This window comes from Panulirus ornatus, chromosome 19 (genome assembly GCF_036320965.1).
Source record: "Panulirus ornatus isolate Po-2019 chromosome 19, ASM3632096v1, whole genome shotgun sequence".
Classification (NCBI taxonomy): Eukaryota; Metazoa; Arthropoda; class Malacostraca; order Decapoda; family Palinuridae; genus Panulirus; species Panulirus ornatus.
Window position 1 is genome coordinate 26,012,891 of NC_092242.1, and position 25,206 is coordinate 26,038,096.

The following is a 25,206-nucleotide window of genomic DNA, read 5'->3' on the forward strand; positions in this document are numbered from 1 at the left end:
TGTGTAGGTATGTATATTTGCGTGTGTGGACGTATGTATATACATGTGTATGGGGGTGGGTTGGGCCATTTCTTTCGTCTGTTTCCTTGCGCTACCTCGCAAACGCGGGAGACAGCGACAAAGCAAAAAAGAAAGAAAAAAAGATATATATATATATATATATATATATATATATATATATATATATATATATATATATATATATATATATATATATATATATATATATATATATTCCTAAGTACCACATGTGTCTGCTGCATTAAGTTCAACCTGTGTCTGTTGGCGTTTAGAAATATAACCAGGATGGGTCTGATGATTTTGCTCTTCAGCCAGGCTGGGTTCACGAGTGAAGCCTAGTCCCTGACGAAGACGAAGTCCTCCTTGAGGCTTGCTGTGAGGGTGAACCCCTTGGACTGAATCATATGAATGAAGGCTTCCCTGTCATCCTCACCCTTGTACTTCCGCTCCACCGCTAACATCTGTGGTAAACCAAAGGCTGTTAGTAAACCATGACGCATTATGTTATTATACCATTACGCACTGTGTTAGTAAACCATGACGCACCATGTTACTATACCATGACGCACTATGTTGGCATACCATGACACACTGTGTTAGCATACTATGACGCACTATGTTAGCATACCATGACGCACTACGTTAGCATATCATGACGCATTGTGTTAGTATACCATGACGTTCTGTGTTAGCATACCATGACGCACTGTCTTAGTGTACCATGATGCATTGTGCTAGGATACCATGACGCACTGTGCTAGCATACCATGACGCATTGTGTGAGCACACCATGACGCACTGTGTTAGCATACTATGATGCACTGTGTTAGCATACTATGATGCATTGTATTAGCATACCATGACGTACTGTGTTAGTATGCCATGACGCACTGTGTTAGTATATCACAACGCTCTGCGTTAGCACACCATGACGCACTGTTAACATACCATGATGCACTGTGTTAACATAAAATGACGCACTGTGTTAGCATACCATGACACATTGTGTTAGCATATCATGACGCATTATGTCAGCATATCATGACGCATAGTGTTAGCATACCATGACGCACTGTGTTAACATAACATGATGCACTGTGTTAGCATACCATGATGCACTGTGTTAGCATATCATGACGCACTGTGTCAGCATACAATGACGCACTGCGTTAGCATAACATGGTACACTATGTTAGCATACCATGACGCACTGTTGATGTACCATGACGCTCTGTGTTAGCATACCATAATGCACTGTGCTAGTATACCATGACGCACTGTGTTAGCATACCATGACGCACTGTGTTAGCATACCATGACGCATTGTGCTAGCATATTATGAGGCACTGTATTAGCATGCGATGACGCACTGTGCTAGCATACCATGACGCACTATGCTACCATAGAATAATAGCATACCACAGCTCACAGTGTTAGTACACAACAACGCGCGGTGTTAGTACACAACCACTCACAGTGTTAGTACACCACTACTCACAATGTTAGTACACCACTACTCATAGTATTAGTACACCACAACGCGCGGTGTTAGTACACCATCACTCACAGTGTCAGGACACCACCACTCACAGTGTTAGTAGACTAACACTCACATTGTTAGTACACTACCACTCACGGTGTGAGTACACCACCACTCACAGTGTTAGTATATTACCACTCACGGTGTTAGTACACCACCACTCACAGTGTTAGTACACCACCACTCACACTGTTAGTACACCACCAATCACGCTTTAGTACACCACCACTCACAGTGTTAGTACACCACCACTCACAGTGTTAGTACACCACCACTCACAGTGTTAGTACACCACCACTCACAGTGTTAGTACACCACCACTCTCAGTATTAGTACACCACCACTCACAGTGTTAGTATAACACTACTAATAGTATTAGTACACCACAACGCGCGGTGTTGGTACACCACCACTCACAGTGGTAGTACACCACCACTCACAGTGTTAGTACACCACCAATCACAGTGTTAGTACACTACCACTCACAGTGTTAGTACACCAACACTCAAAGTGTTAGTATATTACCACTCACGGTGTTAGTACACCACCACTCATAGTGTTAGTACACCACCACTCACACTGTTAGAACATCACCACTCACAGTGTTAGTACACCACCACTCTTAGTATTAGTACACCACCACTCACAGTGTTAGTACACTACTACTCATAGTATTAGTACACCACAACGCGCGGTGTTAGTAAACCACCATTCACAGTGTTAGTACACCACCACTCACAGTGTTAGTACACTACCACTCACAGTACTAGTACACTACCACTCACGGTGTTAGTACGCCACCACTCACAGTGTTAGTACACCACCACTCACGGTGTTAGTACACCACCACTCACACTGTTAGTACACCACCACTCACACTGTTAGTACGCCACCACTCACAGTTTAGTACACCACCACGCACAGTGTTAGTACACCACAGTTCACAGTGTCAGTACACCACCGCTCACAATGTTAGTACACCACCACACACAGTGTTCGTACATCACCACTCACGGTGTTAGTACACCACCACTCACAATGTTAGTACACCACCACAAACAGTGTTAGTACACCACCACTCAAAGTGTTAGTACACAACCACTCACAGTGTTAGTACACCATCACTCACAGTGTTAGTACACCACCACTCACAGTGTTAGTACACCACCACTCACAGTGTTAGTACACTACCACTCACGGTGTTAGTACACCACCACTCATAGTGTTAGTACACTACCACTCACGGTGTTTGTACACTACCAATCACAGTGTTAATACACCACCAATCACGGTGTTAGTACGCCACCAACACAGTGTTAGTACACCACCAGTAACAGTGTTAGTACACCACCACTCACACTGTTAGTACACTACCACTCACGGTGTTTATACACTAACACTCACAGTGTTAGTACACCACCACTCACGGTGTTTGTACACTACCACTCACAGTGTTACTACACTACCACTCACAGTATTAGTACACCATCACTCACAGTGTTAGTACACCACCTCTCACGGTATTTGTACACTACCACTCATGGTGTTAGTACACCACCACTCACTGTGTTAGTATATTACCACTCATGGTGTTAGTACACCACCACTCACAGTGTTAGTATATTACCACTCATGGTGTTAGTACACCACCACTCACAGTGTTAGTACACCACCGCTCACACTTATTACACCACCACTCACAGTCTAGTACACCACCGCTCAGTGTTAGTACACCACCACTCACAGTGTTGGTACACTACCACTCAGTGTTAGTACACCACCACTCTCAGTATTAGTACATCACCACTCACAGTGTTAGTACACCACTACTCATAGATTTAGTACACCACACCGCGCGGTGTTAGTACACCACCACTCACTGTGTTAGTACATCACCACTCACAGTGTTAGTACACTACCAGTCACAGTATTAGTACACTACCACTCACGGTGTTAGTACACCACCACTCACAGTGTTAGTATATTGCCACTCACGGTGTTAGTGCACCACCACTCACAGTGTAAGTACACCACCACTCACACTGTTAGTACACCACCACTCACAGTTTAGTACACCACCACTCACAGTGTTAGTACACCACCACTCACAGTGTTAGTACACCACCATTCACAATGTCAGTACACCACCGCTCACAGTATTAGTACAGTGCAACACACAGTGTTAGTACGTCACCACTCATGGTGTTAGTACACCACCACTCACGGTGTTAGTACACCACCACTCACAGTGTTAGTACACCACCACTCACACTGTTAATACACAACCACTCACGGTGTCAGTACATCACCACTCACATTGTTTGTACACCACCACTCACAGTGTTAGTATACCACCACTCACAGTGTTAGTACACCACCACTCATAGTGTTTGTACTCATGGTGTTTGTACACTACCACTCACTGTGTTAGTACACCACCAATCACGGTGTTAGTACACCAAAACTCACGGTGTTAGTACACCACCACTCACAGTGTTAGTGCACCACCACTCACACTGTTAGCACACACCACTCACGGTGTTAGTACATCACCACTCACATTGTTAGTACACCACCACTCACAGTGTTAGTACACCACCACTCACAGTGTTAGGACACTACCACTCACAGTATTAGTACACTACCAATCACAGTGTTAGTACACTACCACTCACGGTGTTTGTACACTACCACTCACAGTGTTAGTACACCACCACTCACGGAGTTTGTACACTACTACTCACAGTGTTAGTACACTACCACTCACACTATTAGTACACCACCACTCAGAGCGTTAGTACAAAACCACTCACGGTGTTTGTACACTACCACTCACGGTGTAGGTACACTACCACTCACGGTGTTAGTATATTACCACTCACAGTGTTAGTACACCACCACTCACAGTGTTAGTACACCACCACTCACACTGTTAGTACACCACCACTCACACTGTTAGTACACCAACACTCACACTGTTAGTACACCACCACTCACAGTGTTAGTACACCACCACTCACAGTGTTAGTACACAACCACTGACAGTGTTAGTACACCACCACTCACAGTCCTAGTACACCACTACTCATAGTATTAGCACAGCACACCGCGAGGTGTTATTACACTACCACTCACAGTGTTAGTACACCACCACTCACAGTGTAAGTACACCACCACTCACAGTGGTAGTATATCACCACTCACGGCGTTAGTACACCACCACTCATAGTGTTAATACACCACCACTCATAGTGTTGGTACAAAACCACTCACAGTGTTAGTACACCACCACTCGCACTGTTAGTACACCACCACTCACAGTTTAGTACACCACCACTCACAGTGTTAGTACACCACAACTCAGTGTTAGTACACCACCACTCAAAGTGTAAGTACACCACCACTGTCAGTATTAGTACATCACCACTCAGTGTTCTAGTACATCACTACTCATAGTATTAGTACACCACAACGCGAGGTGTTAGTACACTACCACTCACAGTGTTAGAACACCACCACTCACAGTGTAAGTACACCACCACTCACAGTGTTAGTATATTACCACTCACGGTGTTAGTACACCCCCACTCATAGTGTTAGTACACCACCACTTATAGTGTTATTACAAAACCACTCACAGTTTAGTACACCACAACTCACAGTGTTAGAACATCACCACTCACAGTGTTAGTACACCACCACTCAGAGTCAGTACACCACCGCTCACACTGTCAGTACACCGCCACACACAGTGTTAGCACACAACCACTCACGGTGTTAGTACACCATCACTCACAATGTTAGTACACCACCACTCACAGTGTTAGTACACCACTACTCACAGTGTTAGTACACCATCACTCACAATGTTAGTACACCACCACTCATATTGTTAGTACACCACCACTCACAGTGTTAGTACACCACCACTCACAGTGTTAGTACACCACCACTCACAGTGCTAGTACACCACCACTCACGGTGTTAACACACCACCACTCACAGTGTTAGTACACTACCACTCACAGTGTTTGTACACTACCACTCACAGTGTTAGTACACCACCAATCACGGTGTTAGTACACCAGCACTCACAGTGTTAGTGCACTACCAGTCACGGTGTCTGTACACCACCACTCACAGTGTTAGTACACTTCTACTCACGGCGTTTGTACACCACCACTCACAGTGTTAGTACACTACCACTCACAGTGTTAGTACACCACCACTGACGGTGTTTGTACACTACCACTCACGGTGTTAGTACACCACCACAGAGAGTGTTAGTATATTACCACTAACGGTGTTAGTACACCCCCACTCACAATGTTAGTACACCACCACTCACACTGTTAGTACACCACCACTCACAGTTTAGTACACCACCACTCACAGTGTTAGTACACTTCCACTTACAGTGTTAGTAAAGCACCACTTACAGTGTTAGTACACCACCACTCACAGTGTTCGTACACCACCACTCTCAGTATTAGTGCACCACCACTCACAGTGTTAGTACACCACCACTCACAGTGTTAGTACACCACCACTCAGGGTGTTAGTGCACCACCACTCACAGTGTAAGTACACTACCACTCACAGTTTTTGTACACTACCACTCACACTGTTAGTACACCACCAATCACGGTGTTAGTACACCAGCACTCACAGTGTTAGTACACTACCACTCACGGTGTTTGTACACTACCACTTATGGTGTTAGTACACTACCAATCACGGTGCTAGTACACCACCACTCACAGTGTTAGTACACCACCACTCACGGTGTTTGTACACCACCACTCACAGTGTAAGTACACTACCACTCACGGTGTCTGTACACTACCATTCAGTGTTAGTACACCACCACTCGCGTGTTAGTACACCACTCAGTGTTACTACACTACTACTCACGGTGTTAGTACGCCACCACTCACAGTGTTAGTACACTACCACTCACGGAGTTTGTACGCTACCACTCACGGCGTTAGTACACCACCACTCATGTTGTTTTATCACCACCACTCACTGTGTTAGTACACCACCACTCACACTGTAGTACACCACCACCCACACTGTTAGTGCACTACTACTCACGGTGTTTGTACACTACCACTCACAGTGTTAGTACACTCCCACTCACGGTGTTTGTACACTACCACTCACAGTGTTAGTACACTCCCACTCAGAGTGCTAGTACACTACCACTCACACTGTTAGTACACTACCACTCACGGTGTTTGTACACTACCACTCACAGTGTTAGTACACTCCCACGCATGGCGTTTGTACACTACCACTCACAGTGTTAGTAGAGCACCACTCACGAGGTTTGTACACTAACACACATAGTGTCAGTACACCAACACTCACGGTGTTAGTACACCACCACTCACAGTGTTAGCACACTACCACTCACGGTGTCTGTACACTACCACTCACTGTGCTAGTACAAAACCATTCACAGTGTTCGTACACCAACACTCACAGTTCAGTACTCCATCACTCACAGTGTTAATACACAACCACTCACAGAGTTAGTACACAACCATTCACAGTGTTAGTACCCCACCTCTCAGTGTTAGTACACTACCCCTCACAGTGTTAGTACACTACCACTCACGGTGTCTGTACACTACCACTCAGTGTTAGTACACTACCACTCACGTGTTAGCACACCACCACTAACAGTGTTAGTACACCACCACTCACGGTGTTAGTACACAACCACTCAAAGTGTTAGTACACTACCACTCACGGTGTTTGTACACTACCACTCACGGCGTCAGTACACCACCACTCACGTTGTTTTATCACCACCACTCACAGTGTTAGCACACCACCACTCACAGTTTTAGTACAACACCACTCACGTGTTAGTACACCACCACCCACAGTGTTAGTACACTACCACTCAAGGTGTTTGTACACTACCACTCACAGTGTTAGTACCCTCCCACTCACGGTGTTTGTACACTCCCACTCATGGTGTTAGTACACGACCACTCGCGGAGTTTGTACACTACCATTGACAGTGTTAGTATACCTACACTCATGGTGCTAGTACACCACCACTCACAGTGTTAGTACAATACCACTCACGGTTTTTGTACATCGCCACTCACAGTGTTAGTACACCACCTCTCACAGTGTTAGTACACCACCACTCACAGTTCACTACACCATCACGCACAGTGTTAGTACACCACCACTGACAGTGTTAGTACACAACCACTCAGTGTTAGTGCACCACCACTCATAGTGTTAGTACACTACCACTCACAGTGTTAGTACATAACCACTCACAGTGTTAGTACACCACCACTCACAGTGTTAATACACCACTACTCACAATGTTAGTTCACAACCAATCAGTGTTAGTACACCACAATTTAATGTTAGTACACAACCACTTACTGTTTAATACACTACCAATCATAGTTTAATACAGTACCACTCACAGTGTTAGTACAACACCACTCAAAGTGTTAGTACACCAACACTCACAGTGCTACTAAACCACCACTTACACTATTAGTACACCACCACTCATAGTGTTATGACACCACCACTCAGCGTTAGTACGCCACAACTCACAGTGTTAGTACACCACCACTCACGGTGTTACTACACGACCACTCACGGTGTTTGTGCACCACCACCCACAGTGTTAGTACATCACCAATGACAGTGTTATACACCACCACTCACGGTGTTAGTACATCACCACTAACAGAGTTAGTACACTACCACTCACAGTGTTATTACACCAGCACTCACAGTGTTAGTACACCACCCCTCACAGCGTTAGTACACCATCACTCACAGTGTTAGTACACCACCACTCAGTGTTAGTACACCACCACTCACAGTCTAAGTACACCACTACCCAGAGTGTTTGTACACCACCACTCACAGTGTTAGTACACCACCACTCACAGTGTTAGGACACCATCACTCAGAGTATTAGTACACCACCACTCACAGTTTTGGTACCCCACCACTCACAGTGTTTGTACACAACCACTCACAGAGTTAGAACACCACCACTCACAGTGTTAGTACACCACCACTCACAGTGTTTGTACACCAATACTCACAGTGTTAGTACACTACCATTCACAGTGTTAGTACACCGCCACTCACAGTGTTAGTACACCACCATTCACAGTTTAAGTACACCACTACTCACAGAGTTTGTACACCACCACTCACAGTGTTAGTACACCATCACTCACAGTGTTAGTACACCACCACTCACAATGTTAGTACACCACCACTCACAGTATTAGCACACCACCACTCACAGTGTTTGTACACCACCACTCACAGTGTTAGTACATCACCACTCACTCAGTTAGTATAGGAAAACTCACAGTGTTGGTACACCACCACTCATAAGGTTAGTACACCACCACTCACAGTGTTAGTACACCACCATTCACAGTTTAAGTATACCACTACTCACAGAGTTTGTACACCACCACTCACAGTGTTAGTACACCATCACTCACAGTGTTAGTACACCACCACTCACAATGTTAGTACACCACCACTCACAGTGTTAGCCTACCACCACTCACAGTGTTTGTACACCACCATTCACAGTGTTAGTACATCACCACTCACTCAGTACAGGAAAACTCACAGTGTTGGTACACCACCACTCATAAGGTTAGTACACCACCACTCACAGTGTTAGTACACCACCAGTCATGGTGTTAGTACAGCACGACTCACGGTCTTAGTACACCACCACTCACAGTGTTAGTGCACCACCACTCACAGTGTTAGTACACCACTATTCCTATGTGAGTACAGCACCACTCACAGTGTTTGTACACCACCATTCACAGTGTTAGTACACCACCACTCACAATATTAGTACACCATCACTAACAGTGTTAGTACACCACCACTCACACTGTTAGTACACCACCACTCATAGTGTGAGTACACTACTACTCACGGTGTTAGTACACGAACACCCACGATGTTAGTACACCACCATTCACAGTGTTAGTACACCACTACTCACAGTGTTAGTACACTGCCACTCACAGTGTTAGTACACCACCATTCACAGTGTTAGTACACCACCACTCACAGTATTTGTACACCACCACTCATAGAGTTAGCACACTACCACTCACAGTGTTAGTACACCACCACTCACAGTGTTAGTATACCACCACTCACAGTATTTGTACACCACCACTCATAGAGTTAGCACACTACCACTCACAGTGTTAGTATACCACCACTCACAGTGTTAGTACACCACTGCTCACTGCGATTGTACACCACTACTCACAGTAATAGTACATCACCACTTACGGCGTTAGTACACTACCCTAAGTGTTTGTACACCACCACTTAGGGTGTAAGTACACCATCACTCATAGTGTTAGTACATCATCACTCTCAATGTTAGCATACCCCCACTCAAAGTGTTAGTACGCCACCACTCACAGTGTTAGTACACCACCACTCACAGTGTTAGTACCTCACCCCTTATAGTGTTAGTACACCACCACTCACAGTGTTAGTGCACCATCACTCACAGTGTTAGTACACCACCACTCACAGTGTTAGTACACCACCACTCACAGTGTTAGTACACCACCACTTACAGTGTTAATACACCTTCACTCATACTGCAAGTACATTACCTCTCACAGTGTTAGTGCACCATCACTCACAGTGTTAGTACATCACCACTCACAGTGTTAGTACACCACCACTCAAAGTGTTAGTACACCACCACTCACAGTGTTAGTACACTACCACTTATAGTGTTAGTACACCACCAAGCACAGTGTTAATACACCACCACTCACAGTGTTAGCACATCACCACTCACAGTGTTAGTACACTATCTCTCACAGTTTTAGTACACCACCACTCACAGTGTTAGTACACTACCACTCACAGTATTAGTGCACCACCACTCACGGTGTTAGTACATCACTACTCACAATGTTAGTACACCACCACTCACAGTGTTAGTACAGCACCACTCACAGTGTTTGTACACAATTACTCACAGTACACAATTACTCAACCACTCATGGTGTTAGTACACCACCACTCACGGTGTTAGTACACCACCACTCACAGTGTCAGTACACCACCACTCACAGTGTTAATACACCACCACTCATACTGTTAGTACACCAACACTCACAGTGCAAGTACACGACCACTCAGAGTGTTAGTGCACCATCATTCACAGTGTTAGCACACCATCACTCACACTGTTAGTACACCACAATTCACAGTGTTAGTACACCACCACTCACAGTTTTAGTACACCACCACTCACAGTGTTAGCACACCACCACTCACAGTGTTAGTACACTACCAGTCACAGTGTTAGTACACTACCACTCAAGTTGTTGGTACACAACCACTCACAGTGTTAGTACACCACCACTAAGAGTGTTAGTACACAACCACTCACAGTGTTAGTGTACCATCACTCACAGTGTTAGTACACCACCACTCACAGTGTTACTACACTACTACTCACGGTGTTAGTGCGACACCACTCACAGTGTTAGCACACCACCACTCACAGTGTTAGTACACTACCTCTCATAGTTTTAGTACACCACCACTCACAGTGTTAGTACACTACCACTCACAGTATTAGTACATCACCACTCACAGTGTTAGTACACCAGCACTCACAGTGTTAGTACACCACCACTCACAGTGTTAGTACAGCACCACGCACAGTGTTTGTACACAATTACTCACAGTGTCGGTACACTACCACTCAGTGTTGATACACTACCACCCACGGTGTTAGTCCACCACCACTCACAGTGTTTTGTACACCACAACTCACAGTGTTAGTACGTCAAAACTGACAGTGTTAGTACACCACCACTCACAGTGTTAGTACATCACCAGTCAAAGTGTAAGTACAACACTCCTCAAAGTGTTTGTACACCACCACTCACAGTGATAGTACACCACCACTCACAGTATTAGTAGAATACCAATCACAGTGTCAGTACACCACCACTCACAGTGTTAGTACACCACCACCCAGTGTTTGTACACCACCACTCACGGTGTTAGTATATCACCACTCAAGTGTTAGTACATCACCACTGACAGTGTTATTATACCACCACTCGCAGTGCTAGTACACCACCACTCACAGTGTTGGTGTACTACCACTCACAGTGTTAGTATACCACCAATCACAGTGTTAGTACACCACCACTCACAGTGTTAGTACACCACCACTCACAGTGTTAGTACACCACCACTCAAAGTGTTAGTACACCACCACTCACAGTGTTAGTACACCAACATTCACAGTGTTAGTACACCACCACGCACAGTGTTAGTACACCACCACTCAGTTTTAGTACACCACCACTCACAGTGTTAGTACACTACCACTCACGGTGTTAGTACACCACCTCTCGCGGTGTTAGTACATCACCACTCACAGTATTAGTACACCAACACTCACAGTGTTAATACACTACCACTCACAGTGTTAGTACACCACCACTCACAGTGTTAGTACACTACTACTCACAGTGTTAGTACACCACCACTCACAGTGTTAGTGCACTACCACTCCCGGATTTAGTACACCACCACTCACAGTGTTATTACACCACCACTCACAGTGTTAGTGCATCACCATTCACAGTGTTATTACACTACCACTCACGGTGTTTGCACACTACCACTGACAGTGTTAGTACACCACCACTCACAGTGTTAGTACACTAACACTCACAGTGTTAGTACACCACCAATCACAGTGTTAGTACACCACTACTCACATTGTTAGTACACCACCACTCACAGTGTTAGTACACCACCACTTACAGTTTTAGTACACCACCGCCCACAGTGTTAATACACTAACACTCACAGTGTTAGTACACCACCACTCATGGTGTTAGTACACCACCACTGAGAGTGTTAGTACACCAACACTCACAGTGTTATGACACAACCAATCACAGTGTTAGTACACCACCACTCACATTGTTAGTACACCACCACTCACAGTGTTAGTATACTACCACTTACAGTTTTATTACACCACCGCTCACAGTGTTAATACACTAACACTCACAGCGTTAGTACGCCACCACTCACGGTGATAGTACACCACCACTGACAGTGTTAGTACACCACAACTCACAGTGTTAGTGCACCAACACTCACAGTGATAGTACACCACCACTCAGTGTTAGCACACCACCACTCACAGTGTTAGTAAACCACCACTCACAGTGTTAGTACACCACCACTCACAGTGTTAGTACACTGCCACTCACAGTGTTAGTACACCACCACTCACAGTGTTAGTACACTACCACTCACAGTGTTAACACACTACCACTCAGTGTTAGCACACCAGCAATCACATTGTTAGTACACAACTACTCACAGTGTTAGTACACCACCACTCGCAGTTTTAGTACACCACCACTCACAGTGTTAGTACACCACCACTCACAGTGTTAGTACACCACCACTCACAGTGTTAGTAACCACCACCTACAATGTTAGTACACTACCACTCACAGTTTTGGTACACCACCACTCACAGTGTTAGTACACCACCACTCAGTGTTAGTACACCACCACTCACAGTGTTAGTACACTACCACTCCCAGTGTTAGTACACCAACAATCACAGTGTTAGTAAACCACCACTCACAGTTTTAGTACACTACCACTCACAGTGTTAGCACACTACCACTCACGGTGTTAGTACACCGCAACTCACGGTGTTAGTACACCACCACTCACAGTGTTAGTACACCACCACTCACAGTGTTAGTACACTACCACTCACAGTGTTAGTACACCACCACTCACAGTGTTAGTACACCACCACTAACAGTGTTAGTACACCACCAATCAGTGTTTGTACACCACCACTCACAGTGTTAGCACACCACCACTCACAGTGTTAGTACATCACTACTCACGGTTTTAGTGCATGGCCACTGACAGTGTTACTACACCATCACTCACATTGTTAGTATACCACCACTCACGGTGCTAGCACACCACCATTCACAGTGTTAGTACACTACCACTCACGATGTTTGTACATTACCACTCAGTGTGTTAATACACCACCACTCACATTGTTAGTACACCACCACTCAGTGTTAGTACACTACCACTCACGGTGTTAGTACACCACCTCTCACGGTGTTAGTACATCACCACTCACAGTGTTAGTACACCACCACTCAGTGTTAGTGCACTACCACTCACAGTGTTAGTACACCACCACTCAGTTTATTACACTATCACTTACAGTGTTAGTACACCACCACTCAGTGTTAGTACACTACCAATCACAGTGTTAGTACACCACCACTCAGTGTTAGTACACCACTACTCAGTGTTTGTACACCACCACTCACAGTGTTAGTACACCACCACTCACAATGTTAGTACACTACCACTCAGTGTTAGTACACCACCAATTACAGTGCTAGTACACTACTATTCACAGTGTTAGTACACCACCACTCACAGTGTTACTATACCAACACTCACGGTGTTAGTATATCACCACTCACAGTGATAGTATACCACCACTCACAGTGTTAGTACACCACCACTCACAATGTTAGTACACCACCACTCATAGTGTTAGTACACCACCACTCACAGTGTTAGTACACCACCACTCACAGTGTTAGTACATCACCACTCACGGTGTTAGTACACCACATCTCACGGTGTTAGTACATCACCACTCACAGTGTTAGTACACCACCACTCAGTGTTAGTACACTACCACTCACAGTGTTAGTACACCACCATCAGGTTAGTACACTACCACTCACAGTTTTAGTACACCACCACTCACAGTGTTAGTACACTACCACTCACAGTGTTAGTACACCACCACTCACAGTGTTAGTACACCACCACTCAGTGTTTGTACACCACCACTCACAGTGTTAGTACACCACCACTCACAATGTTAGTACACTACCGCTCAGTGTTAGTACACCACCAATTACAGTGTTAGTACACTACTATTCACAGTGTTAGTACACCATCACTCACAGTGTTACTATACCAACACTCACGGTGTTAGTACATCACCACTCACAGTGATAGTACACCACCACTCACAGTGTTAATACACCACCACTCACAGTGTTAGTACACCACCACTCATAGTGTTAGTACCCCACCACTCACAGTGATAGTACACCACCACTCACAGTGTTAGTAAACTACCACTCACGGTGTTAGTACACCAACAATCACAGTGTTAGTACATCACCACTCACAGTGTTAGTACACCACCACTCACAGTGTCAGTACACTACCACTCACAGTGTTAGTACACCACCATCAGGTTAGTACACTACTACTCACAGTTTTAGTACACCACCACTCATAGTGTTAGTACACTACCACTCACAGTGTTAGTTCACCACCACTCACAGTATTAGTACACCACCACTCAGTGTTTGTACACCACCACTCACAGTGTTAGTACACCACCACTCACAATGTTAGTACACTACCACTCAATGTTAGTACACCATCATTTACAGTGTTAGTACACTACTATTCACAATGTTAGTACACTACCACTCACAGTGTTAGTACACCACCATCAGGTTAGTACACTACCACTCACAGTTTTAGTACACCACCACTCACAGTGTTAGTACACCACCACTCACAGTTTTAGTACACCACCACTCACAGTGTTAGTACACCACCACTCAATGTTTGCACACCACCACTCACAGTGTTAGTACACCACCACTCACAATGTTAGTACACTACCACTCAGTGTTAGTACACCACCAATTACAGTGTTAGTACACTACTTTTCACAGTGTTAGTACACCACCACTCACAGTGTTACTATACCAACACTCACGGTGTTAGTACATCACCACTCACAGTGATAGTACACCACCACTCACAGTGTTAGTACACCACCACTCACAGTGTTAGTACACCACCACTCACAGTGTTAGTACACCACCACTCACAGTTTTAGTACACCACCACTCACAGTGTTAGTACACTACCACTCACGGTGTTAGTACACCACCTCTCACGGTGTTAGTACATCACCACTCACAGTGTTAGTACACCACCACTCACAGTGTTAGTACACTACCACTCAGTGTTAGTACACCACCATCAGGTTAGTACACTACCACTCACAGTTTTAGTACACAACCACTCACAGTGTTAGTACACTACCACTCACAGTGTTAGTACACCACCACTCACAGTATTAGTACACCACCACTCAGTGTTTGTACACCACCACTCCAAGTGTTAGTACACCACCACTAACAATGTTAGTACACTACCACTCAGTGTTAGTACACCACCATTTACAGTGTTAGTACACTACTATTCACTGTGTTAGTACATCACCACTCACAGTGTTAGTACACTACCACTCACAGTATTAGTACATCACCACTCACAGTGTTAGTACACCACCACTCACAGTGTTAGTACACCACCACTCACAGTGTTAGTACACCACCACTCATATTGTTAGTACACCACCACTCACAGTGTTAGTACACTACCACCCACGGTGTTTGTACACCACCACTCACAGTGTAGTACACCACCACTCACTGTGTTAGTACACCACCAATCACAGTGCTAGTACACTACCACTCACGGTTTTAGTACACCACAACTCACAGAGTTTGTATACCACCACTCACTGTTAGTACACTATCACTGTGTTTGTACACCACCACTCACAGTAGTTACATCTACATTCGTCAAACAGAATATTCGTAAGGAAACATTTTCATGTGATTCTATAAAAAAAACGATTAAGTGTTTGTAAATTGCTCTAAGACTTACGAAGAAAAAGTTAAAGGAACGAAGTCGTGAACTTTCAAATGACATCGGTCAAAAAGATTGCACAGGGCTACAGGAGCTGGACGAGACCATAACTGACATATTTTGGAAATAACGAAAATAAGGTACACATGGGCTCCTTAGGAAAGCTTGAGGTAATGATGATTATATTCATTCCCAGGTAATTGTAAATAAATCATATTCAACCCCAAATTTCATCTCATCGTCAATGGTCTACAAGTTTCCTGGCAATAAGTTGTTTGAATGCCAATTGATTTCCAAGTCAACTCCACAGGGAAAAGTGTTCCACTATGTACTTGCAGAAAATCGATTGACTTGAATTTCGTCGTGGAAAAATATCTCACAATATTTACAACTTCTGTGACACTACTTACGTCAACAGTGATCTTGTCGAAGGGGAAGAGGTCGATGACGCCCCACTCCACACCTTCCACGTCCAGCACGAACAGGTCGATGTGCGTCCTGTCTAGGGCTTTGAGGAGTGACAGGAGTGGCATGCAGTGTACAGTGACCACGTTGCCCGTCTCCCGCTGCTCAGGCTGTCAACACACCGTACCACAAAGTAGAATTAGCGACCACGCCTACATCAGGGTCACCCGCCACCGAAACACAGTGCACACCTCACTGATAGAGATCATGTTTACACCCTCAAATACATGTCTGTACACTTCCAGCCTCTGCTACATGACTCCGCCTGTCAAACGTGTCATGGTAACTTAGTGTGGTTAACAAGGCTAGATTCCTACGGCACCAGAAACTCATGACACTAAACACTCACGACACCAGACACTCATGACACTCACGACACCAGACAATCACGAATGATTTGGTACTCTGGGGTTGTATCATCTTTCCCTATAACTTCCGTTGTTAGGTAAGCTGGGACTGCATCATCTTTTCCTATAACTACCTTCGTTATATAAGCTAGGGTGGTATCATTTTCATCAGTCTCTCCCCTTTTCTCCATCAACAGTGGTGTCTCTCAAGGTTCTGTCCTTTCCCCTACACTTTTTCTCCTTTTTGCAACGACTTTCTCTCCACAGATAACCTTCAATTCTGGTTCTTCTCTCACTCGATCTGCATGTCGTCTTGACACAGCCTCCCCAATAAACTCAGACTTGGACAGGATATCTCAGCGTGGTAGACGAAATCTAATTAAGCATAATGCCTCCAAGACCCAGTTTCAACCCATCTCTATCGGGAACTCATCACAAACTCTCGTTTTTACTTTAACGATTCTGTAATTCCACCTCTCGACTTCATGCATATACTTGGTATTGCTGTTGCTCCGATTATACAAGGGATTGATTCGTCCTTGTATGGGGTACTGCTCTGATATCTTGGGTGGTTCTAGCTCTGCATCCTTGCTTGATAGAGTTGAGTCGAAAGCGATCCGCCATATAAACTGTCCCAGGCTAACTTCCAAACTTGTCTACCTTACCCTACGCCGCAATGTTGGTTCACTTTCCCCTCTTCTATAGGTATTACTTTGGTTTTTGCTCTAGAGAGCTGACTGCTTGTGTGCCCACACTACTAGCTAGACCACGCAATACTCGGCAAGCTGCTGCGTCACATGACCACTGTGTGGCCATCAGCAACTCAAGGATGGGCCGTTTTGATACCTGCTTCTTTCCCTACACATGGAAGTTTTCGAACTCTCTACCGTCTTATGTTTTTCCCAATAACTATGACCTGGCACATTTCAAGACAGGTTCTTCACTTCCTCAAAAATCCGTAAATACTTTCCCTTGTCTTTTCCTTTTCCGTTTTATAAATCAATATTTCAATTAAGGCCTGGCCTTGATGTAGCCTTTGTCCGTAACTGGAGCCTTCAACATAAAAAACACAACCCCCCCTTTGTTAAGTAATCTGGGGTTGTACCACCTTTCCATACAATTCTTTGTTAGGTAAGCTGGGGTTATATCATCTTTCCATATAACTCTCTTTGTTAGGTAAGCTGGGGTTGTATAATCTTCCCATATAATCAACTTTGTTAGGTAAGCTTGGGTTGTATCATCTTTCCATATAATCAACTTTGTTAGGTAAGCTGGGGTTGTATCATCTTTCCATATAATCAACTTTGTTAGGTAAGCTGGGGTTGTATCATCTTTCCACATAATTCCCTTTGTTAGGTAAGCTTGGGTTGTATCATCTTTCCATATAATCAACTTTGTTAGGTAAGCTTGGGTTGTATCATCTTTCCATGTAATCAACTTTGTTAGGTAAGCTGGGGTTGTATCATCTTTCCACATAATTCCCTTTGTTAGGTAAGCTGGGGTTGTATCATCTTCCCATATAACTCCCTTTGTTAGTTAAGTTGGAGTTGTATCATTTTCCCATATAACTCCCTTTATTAGGCAAGCTGAGGTTGTATCATCTTCCCATATAAATTCCTCTGCTAGGTAAGCTGGATTTGTATCATTTTCCCATATAACTTCCTCTGTTAGGTAAGCTGGGGTTGTATATGTTTCCATATAACTCCCTTTGTTAGGTAAGCTGGGGTTGTATCATCTTTCCATATAACTCCCTTTGTTAGTTAAACTGGGGTTGTATCATCTTCCCATATAACTCCCTTTGTTAGGCAGGCTAAGGTTGTATCATCTTCCCATATAACTTCCTCTGCTAGGCAAGCTGGGGTGGTATCATCTTCCCATATAACTTCCTCTGTTAGGTAAGCTGGGGTTGTATCATCTTCCCATATAACTCCCTTTGTTAGGTAAGATGGGGTTGTATCATCTTTCCATATAACTCCCTTTGTTAGATAAGCTGGGGTTGTATCATCTTCCCATATAACTCCCTTTGTTAGGTAAGCTGGGGTTGTATCATCTTCCCATATAACTCCCTTTGTTAGGTAAGCTGGGGTTATGTCATCTTCCCATATAACTCCCTTTGTTAGGTAAGCTGGGGTTGTATCATCTTCCCATATAACTCCCTTTGTTAGGTAAGCTGGGGTTATGTCATCTTCCCATATAACTCCCTTTGTTAGGTAAGCTGGGGTTGTATCATCTTCCCATATAACTTCCTCTGTTAGGTAAGCTGGGGTTGTATCATCTTCCCATATAACTCCCTTTGTTAGGTAAGATGGGGTTGTATCATCTTTCCATATAACTCCCTTTGTTAGGTAAGCTGGGGTTGTATCATCTTCCCATATAACTCCCTTTGTTAGGTAAGCTGGGGTTATGTCATCTTCTCATATACCTTTCTCTGTTAGGTAAGCTGGGGTTGTATCATCTTCCCATATAACTCCCTGTTTTAGGTAAGCTGGGGTTATGTCATCTTCTCATATAACTTTCTCTGTTAGGTAAGCTGGGGTTGTATCATCTTTCCATATAACTCCCTTTGTTAGGTAAGCTGGGGTTGTATCATCTTCCCATATAACTTCCTCTGTTAGGTAAGCTGGGGTTGTATCATCTCCCCATATAACTCCCTTTGAAAGGTAAGCTGGGGTTGTATCATCTTCCCATATAACTCCCTTTGAAAGGTAAGTTGAGTTGTATCATCCTCCTATACAACATCCTCGTCTGGCGTTCTCATGTATTTCCAATTTTTTTTTCCATACAACCGGTTGTTAGTTCGTCAGTAACTCACAGGAATATTTTGTTTTGCCTAATGTGGATATCGACATCTGAGGAGGATAGTACTTCCTTTGTTAAGTGGTTGACCTGACTGACGTGTGTTCCATGTTACTCTGACCTGGCCAACACAGCATAAAGTACTGCGGCTATGATGACTACATATTTGAAAAACTTGTTTTTGACTTTGAATTTCTTACTGTGTCGAGCTATGACCTTAGTTCTGGAAGGAGTGTATCAAAAAATTATTCAAGATTTGAATGTTTTATCCTTACCGTGCGAAAGATAGCTAAGGTTGTAAGACTTACCATACGAGAGATAGCAAAGGTTGTAAGACACCGTGCGAAAAACAGCAAAGGTTGTAAGACTTACCGTGCGAGAGATGGCAAAGGCTGTAAGAGTTACCGTGGAAGAGGCAACAACAGAAGGGAGAACACTAACATGAACTTTGTTAAGGAGTTGACTGCCGACGGCACTGTATGCCACACTCTCCTTGACGTAGTCTGGGCTCATCCAGAAGCTGGTCTGACGAGAAGGACGTGCATTAGACTATAACACACACACACACACACACACATATATATATATATATATATATATATATATATATATATATATATATATATATATATATATATATATATATATATATATATATATATCATAGTGAATCATAGGGTGGGGGAGGGGGCGAAAATCCTGGGAGCCTTGAAGAATGTTTGGAAGTCGAGAACATTATCTCGGAAAGCAAGAATGGGTATGTTTGAAGGAATAGTGGTTCCAACAATGTTGTATGGTTGCGAGGCGTAGGCTATGGATAGGGTTGTGCGCAGGAGAGTGGATGTGCTGGAAATGAGATGTTTGAGGACAATATGTGGTGTGAGGTGGTTTGATCGAGTAAGTAATGTAAGTAATATATACATATATATATATATATATATATATATATATATATATATATATATATATATATATATATATATATATATATATAATGTATATATATATCATAGTGAATCATAGGGTGGGGGAGGGGGCGAAAATTCTGGGAGCCTTGAAGAATGTATGGAAGTCGAGAACATTATCTCGGAAAGCAAGAATGGGTATGCTTGAAGGAATAGTGGTTCCAACAATGCTGTATGGTTGCGAGGCGTGGGCTATGGATAGGGTTGTGCGCAGGAGAGTGGATGTGCTGGAAATGAGATGTTTGAGGACAATATGTGGTGTGAGGTGGTTTGATCGAGTAAGTAATGTAAGGGTAAGAGAGATGTGTGGAAATAAAAAGAGCGTGGTTGAGAGAGCATAAGAGGGTGTTTTGAAATGGTTTGGGCACATGGAGAGAATGAGTGAGGAAAGATTGACCAAGAGAATATATGTGTCAGAGGTGGAGAGAACGAGGAGAAGTGGGAGACCAAATTGGAGGTGGAAAGATGGAGTGAAAAAGATTTTGAGTGATCGGGGCCTGAACATGCAGGAGGGTGAAAGGAGGGCAAGGAGTAGAGTGAATTAGATCGATGTGGTATACCGGGGTCGACGTGCTGTCAATAGATTGAATCAGGGCATGTGAAGCGTCTGGGGTAAACCATGGAAAGTTCTGTGGGGCCTGGATGTGGAAAGGGAGCTGTGGTTTCGGTGCATTATTACATGAAAGCTAGAGACTGAGTGTGAACGAATGTGGCCTTTGTGTTCTTTTCCTAGCACTACCTCGCACACATGAGGGGGGAGAGGGTTGTTATTCCATGTGTGGCGAGGTGGCGATGGGAATAAATAAAGGCAGACAGTATGAATTATGTACATGTGTATATATATGTATATGTCTGTGTGTGTATATATATGTGTACATTGAGATGTATAGGTATGTATATTTGCGTGTGTGGACGTGTATGTATATACATGTGTATGTGGGTGGGTTGGGCCATTCTTTCGTCTGTTTCCTTGCGCTACCTCGCTGACGCGGGAGACAGCGACAAAGCAAAAAAAAAAAAAATAAATGAATATATATATATATATATATATATATATATATATATATATATATATATATATATATATATATATATATCCCTTGGGATAGGGGGGAAAGAATACTTCCCACGCATTCCTCACGTGTCGTAGAAGGCGACTAAAGGGGACGGGAGCGGGGGGCTGGAAACCCTCCCTTCCTTGTATTTTAACTTTCTAAAAGGGGAAACAGAAGAAGGAGTCACGCGGGGAGTGCTCATCCTCCTCGAAGGCTCAGATTGGGTGTCTAAAAAAGGAGAGATAGGTAGTATGTTTGAGGAAAGAAACCTAGATGTTTTGGCTCTGAGTGAAACGAAGCTCAAGGGTAAGGGGGAAGAGTGGTTTGAGAATGTCTTGGAGTAAAGTCAGGGGTTAGTGAGAGGACAAGAGCAAGGGAAGGAGTAGCACTACTCCTGAAACAGGAGTGGTGGGAGTATGTAACAGAGTGTAAGAAAGTAAACTCTAGATTGATATGGGTAAAATGGGTAAAACTGATGGAGAGAGATGGGTGATTATTCGTGCATATGCACCTGGGCATGAGAAGAAAGATCATGAGAGGCAAGTGTTTTGGGAGCAGTTGAGTGAGTGTGTCAGTAGTTTTGATGCACGAGACCGGGTTGATGGGTGATTTGAATGCAAAGGTGAGTAATGTGGTAGTTGAGGGAATAATTGGTGTACATGGGGTGTTCAGTGTTGTAAATGGAAATGGTGAAGAGCTTGTAGATCTATGTGCTGAAAAAGGAATGGTGATTGGGAATACCTGGTTTAAAAAGAGAGATATACATAAGTATACGTATGTAAGTAGGAGAGATGGCCAGAGAGCGTTAATGGATTACGTGTTAATTGATAGGCGCGCGAAAGAGAGACTTTTGGATGTTAATGTGCTGAGAGGTGCAACTGGAGGGATGTCTGATCATTATCTTGTGGAGGCGAAAGTGAAGATTTGTAGAGGTTTTCAGAAAAGAGGAGAGAATGTTGGGGTGAAGAGAGTGGTGAGAGTAAGTGAGCTTGGGAAAGAGACTTGTGTGAGGAAGTACCAGGAGGGACTGAGTACAGAATGGAAAAAGGTGAGAACAAAGGAGGTAAGGGGATTTGGGGAGGAATGGGATGTATTTAGGGAATCAGTGATGGCTTGCACAAACGATGCTTGTGGCATGAGAAGCGTGGGAAGTGGGCAGAAGAGAAAGGGTAGTGAGTGGTGGGATGAAGAAGTTAGATTATTAGTGAAGGAGAAGAGAGAGGCATTTGGACGATTTTTGCAGGGAAAAAATGCAAATGACTGGGAGATGTATAAAAGAAAGAGGCAGGAGGTCAAGAGAAAGGTGCAAGAGGTGAAAAAGAGGGCAAATGAGAGTTGGGGTGAGAGAGTATCGTTAAATTTTAGGAAGAATAAAAAGATGTTCTGGAAGGATGGAAATAAAGTGCGTAAGACAAGGGAACAAATGGGAACATCACTGAAGAAGGCTAATGGGGAGGTGATAACAAGGAATGGTGATGTGTGAAGGAGATGGAGTGAGTATTTTGAAGATTTGTTGAATGTGTTTGATGACAGAGTGGTAGATATAGGGTGTTTTGGTCGAGGTGGTGTACAAAGTGAGAGGGTTAGGGAGAATGATTTGGTAAATAGAGAAGAGGTAGTAAAAGCTTTGCGGAAGATGAAAGCTGGCAAGGCAGCGGGTTTGGTTGGTATTGAGGTGGAATTTATTTAAAAAGGGGGTGACTGTATTGTTGACTGGTTGATAAGGTTATTTAATGTATGTATGACTCATGGTGAGGTGCCTGAGGATTGGCGGAATACTTGCATAGTGCCATTGTACAAAGGCAAAGGGGATAAAAGTGAGTGCTCAAATTACAGAGGTATAACTTTGTTGAATATTGCTGGGAAATCATATGGGAGGGTATTGATTGAGAGGGTGAAGGCATGTACAGAGCATCAGACTGGGGAAGAGCAGTGTGGTTTCAGAAGTGGTAGAGGATGTGTGGATCAGGTGTTTGCTTTGAAGAATGTATGTGAGAAATACTTAGTAAAGCAAATGGATTTGTATGTAGCATTTATGGATCTGGAGAAAGCATATGATAGAGTTGATAGAGATGCTCTGTGGAAGGCATTAAGAATATATGGTGCGGGGGTGGGGGGGGGGGGAGCAAGTTATTAGAAGCAGTGAAAAGTTTTTATCGAGGCTGTAAGGCTGTGTACGTGTAGGAAGAAAGGAAAGTGATTGGTTCTCAATGAATGTAGGTTTGTGGCAGGGGTGTGTAATGTCTCCATGGTGGTTTGATTTATTTATGGATGGGGTTGTTAGGGAGGTGAAAGCAAAAGTTTTGGAAAAAGGGGCAAGTATGCAGTCTGTTGTGCATGAGATAGCCTGGGAAGTGAGTCAGTTGTTCTTCGGTGATGATACAGCACTGGTGGCTGATTCGTGTGAGAAACTGCAGAAGCTGGTGACTGAGTTTGGTAAAGTGTGTGAAAGAAGAAAGTTAAGAGTAAATGTGAATAAGGTTATTAGGTACAGTAGGGTTGAGGGACAAGTCAACTGGGAGGTAAGTTTGAATGGAGAAATACTGGAGGATGTGAAGTGTTTTAGATATCTGGGAGTAGATCTGGCAGCGGATGGAACCATGGAAGCAGAAGTGAATCATAGGGTGGGGGAGAGGGCGAAAGTTCCGGGAGTGTTGAAGAATGTGTGGAAGTCGAGAACATTATCTCGGAAAGAAAAATGGGAATGTTTGAAGGAATAGTGGTTCCAACAATGTTATATGGTTGCGAGGCGTGGGCTATTGATAGGATTGTGCGGTGGAGGGTGGATGTGCTGGAAATGAGATGTTTGAGGACAATATGTGGTGTGAGATGGTTTGATCGAGTAAGTAAATATAGGGTAAGAGAGATGTGTGGTAATAAAAAGAGTGTGGTTGAGAGAGCAGAAGAGGGTATTTTGAAATGGTTTGGTCACATGGAGAGAATGAGTGAGGAAAGATTGACCAAGAGGATATATGTGTCAGAGGTGGAGGGAACGAGGAGAAGTGGGAGACCAAATTGGAGGTGGAAAGATGGTGTGAAAAAGATTTTGAGTGATCGGGGCCTGAACATGCAGGAGGGTGAAAGGCTTGCAAGGAATAGAGTGAACTGGAACGATGTGGTATACCGGGGTCGACGTGTTGTCAATGGATTGAACCGGG

The 25,206-nt window shown here is 44.0% G+C and overlaps 1 protein-coding gene across 1 annotated transcript in view; it reads right to left on the minus strand.

Moving 5' to 3' along the window:
* Positions 1-253: 253 nt before the first annotated feature.
* The window catches only part of LOC139755463 (uncharacterized), a 58,708-nt gene continuing 33,755 nt past the window's right edge, over positions 254-25,206 (minus strand). The window contains exons 5-7 of the mRNA XM_071673792.1: positions 20,470-20,553; positions 16,831-16,995; positions 254-482 (exon numbers count right to left, since the gene is read on the minus strand). Coding sequence (XP_071529893.1) covers positions 357-482; positions 16,831-16,995; positions 20,470-20,553 — 375 coding nt within the window. The 3' untranslated portion in view covers positions 254-356. The remainder of the gene's footprint in view (positions 483-16,830; positions 16,996-20,469; positions 20,554-25,206) is intronic.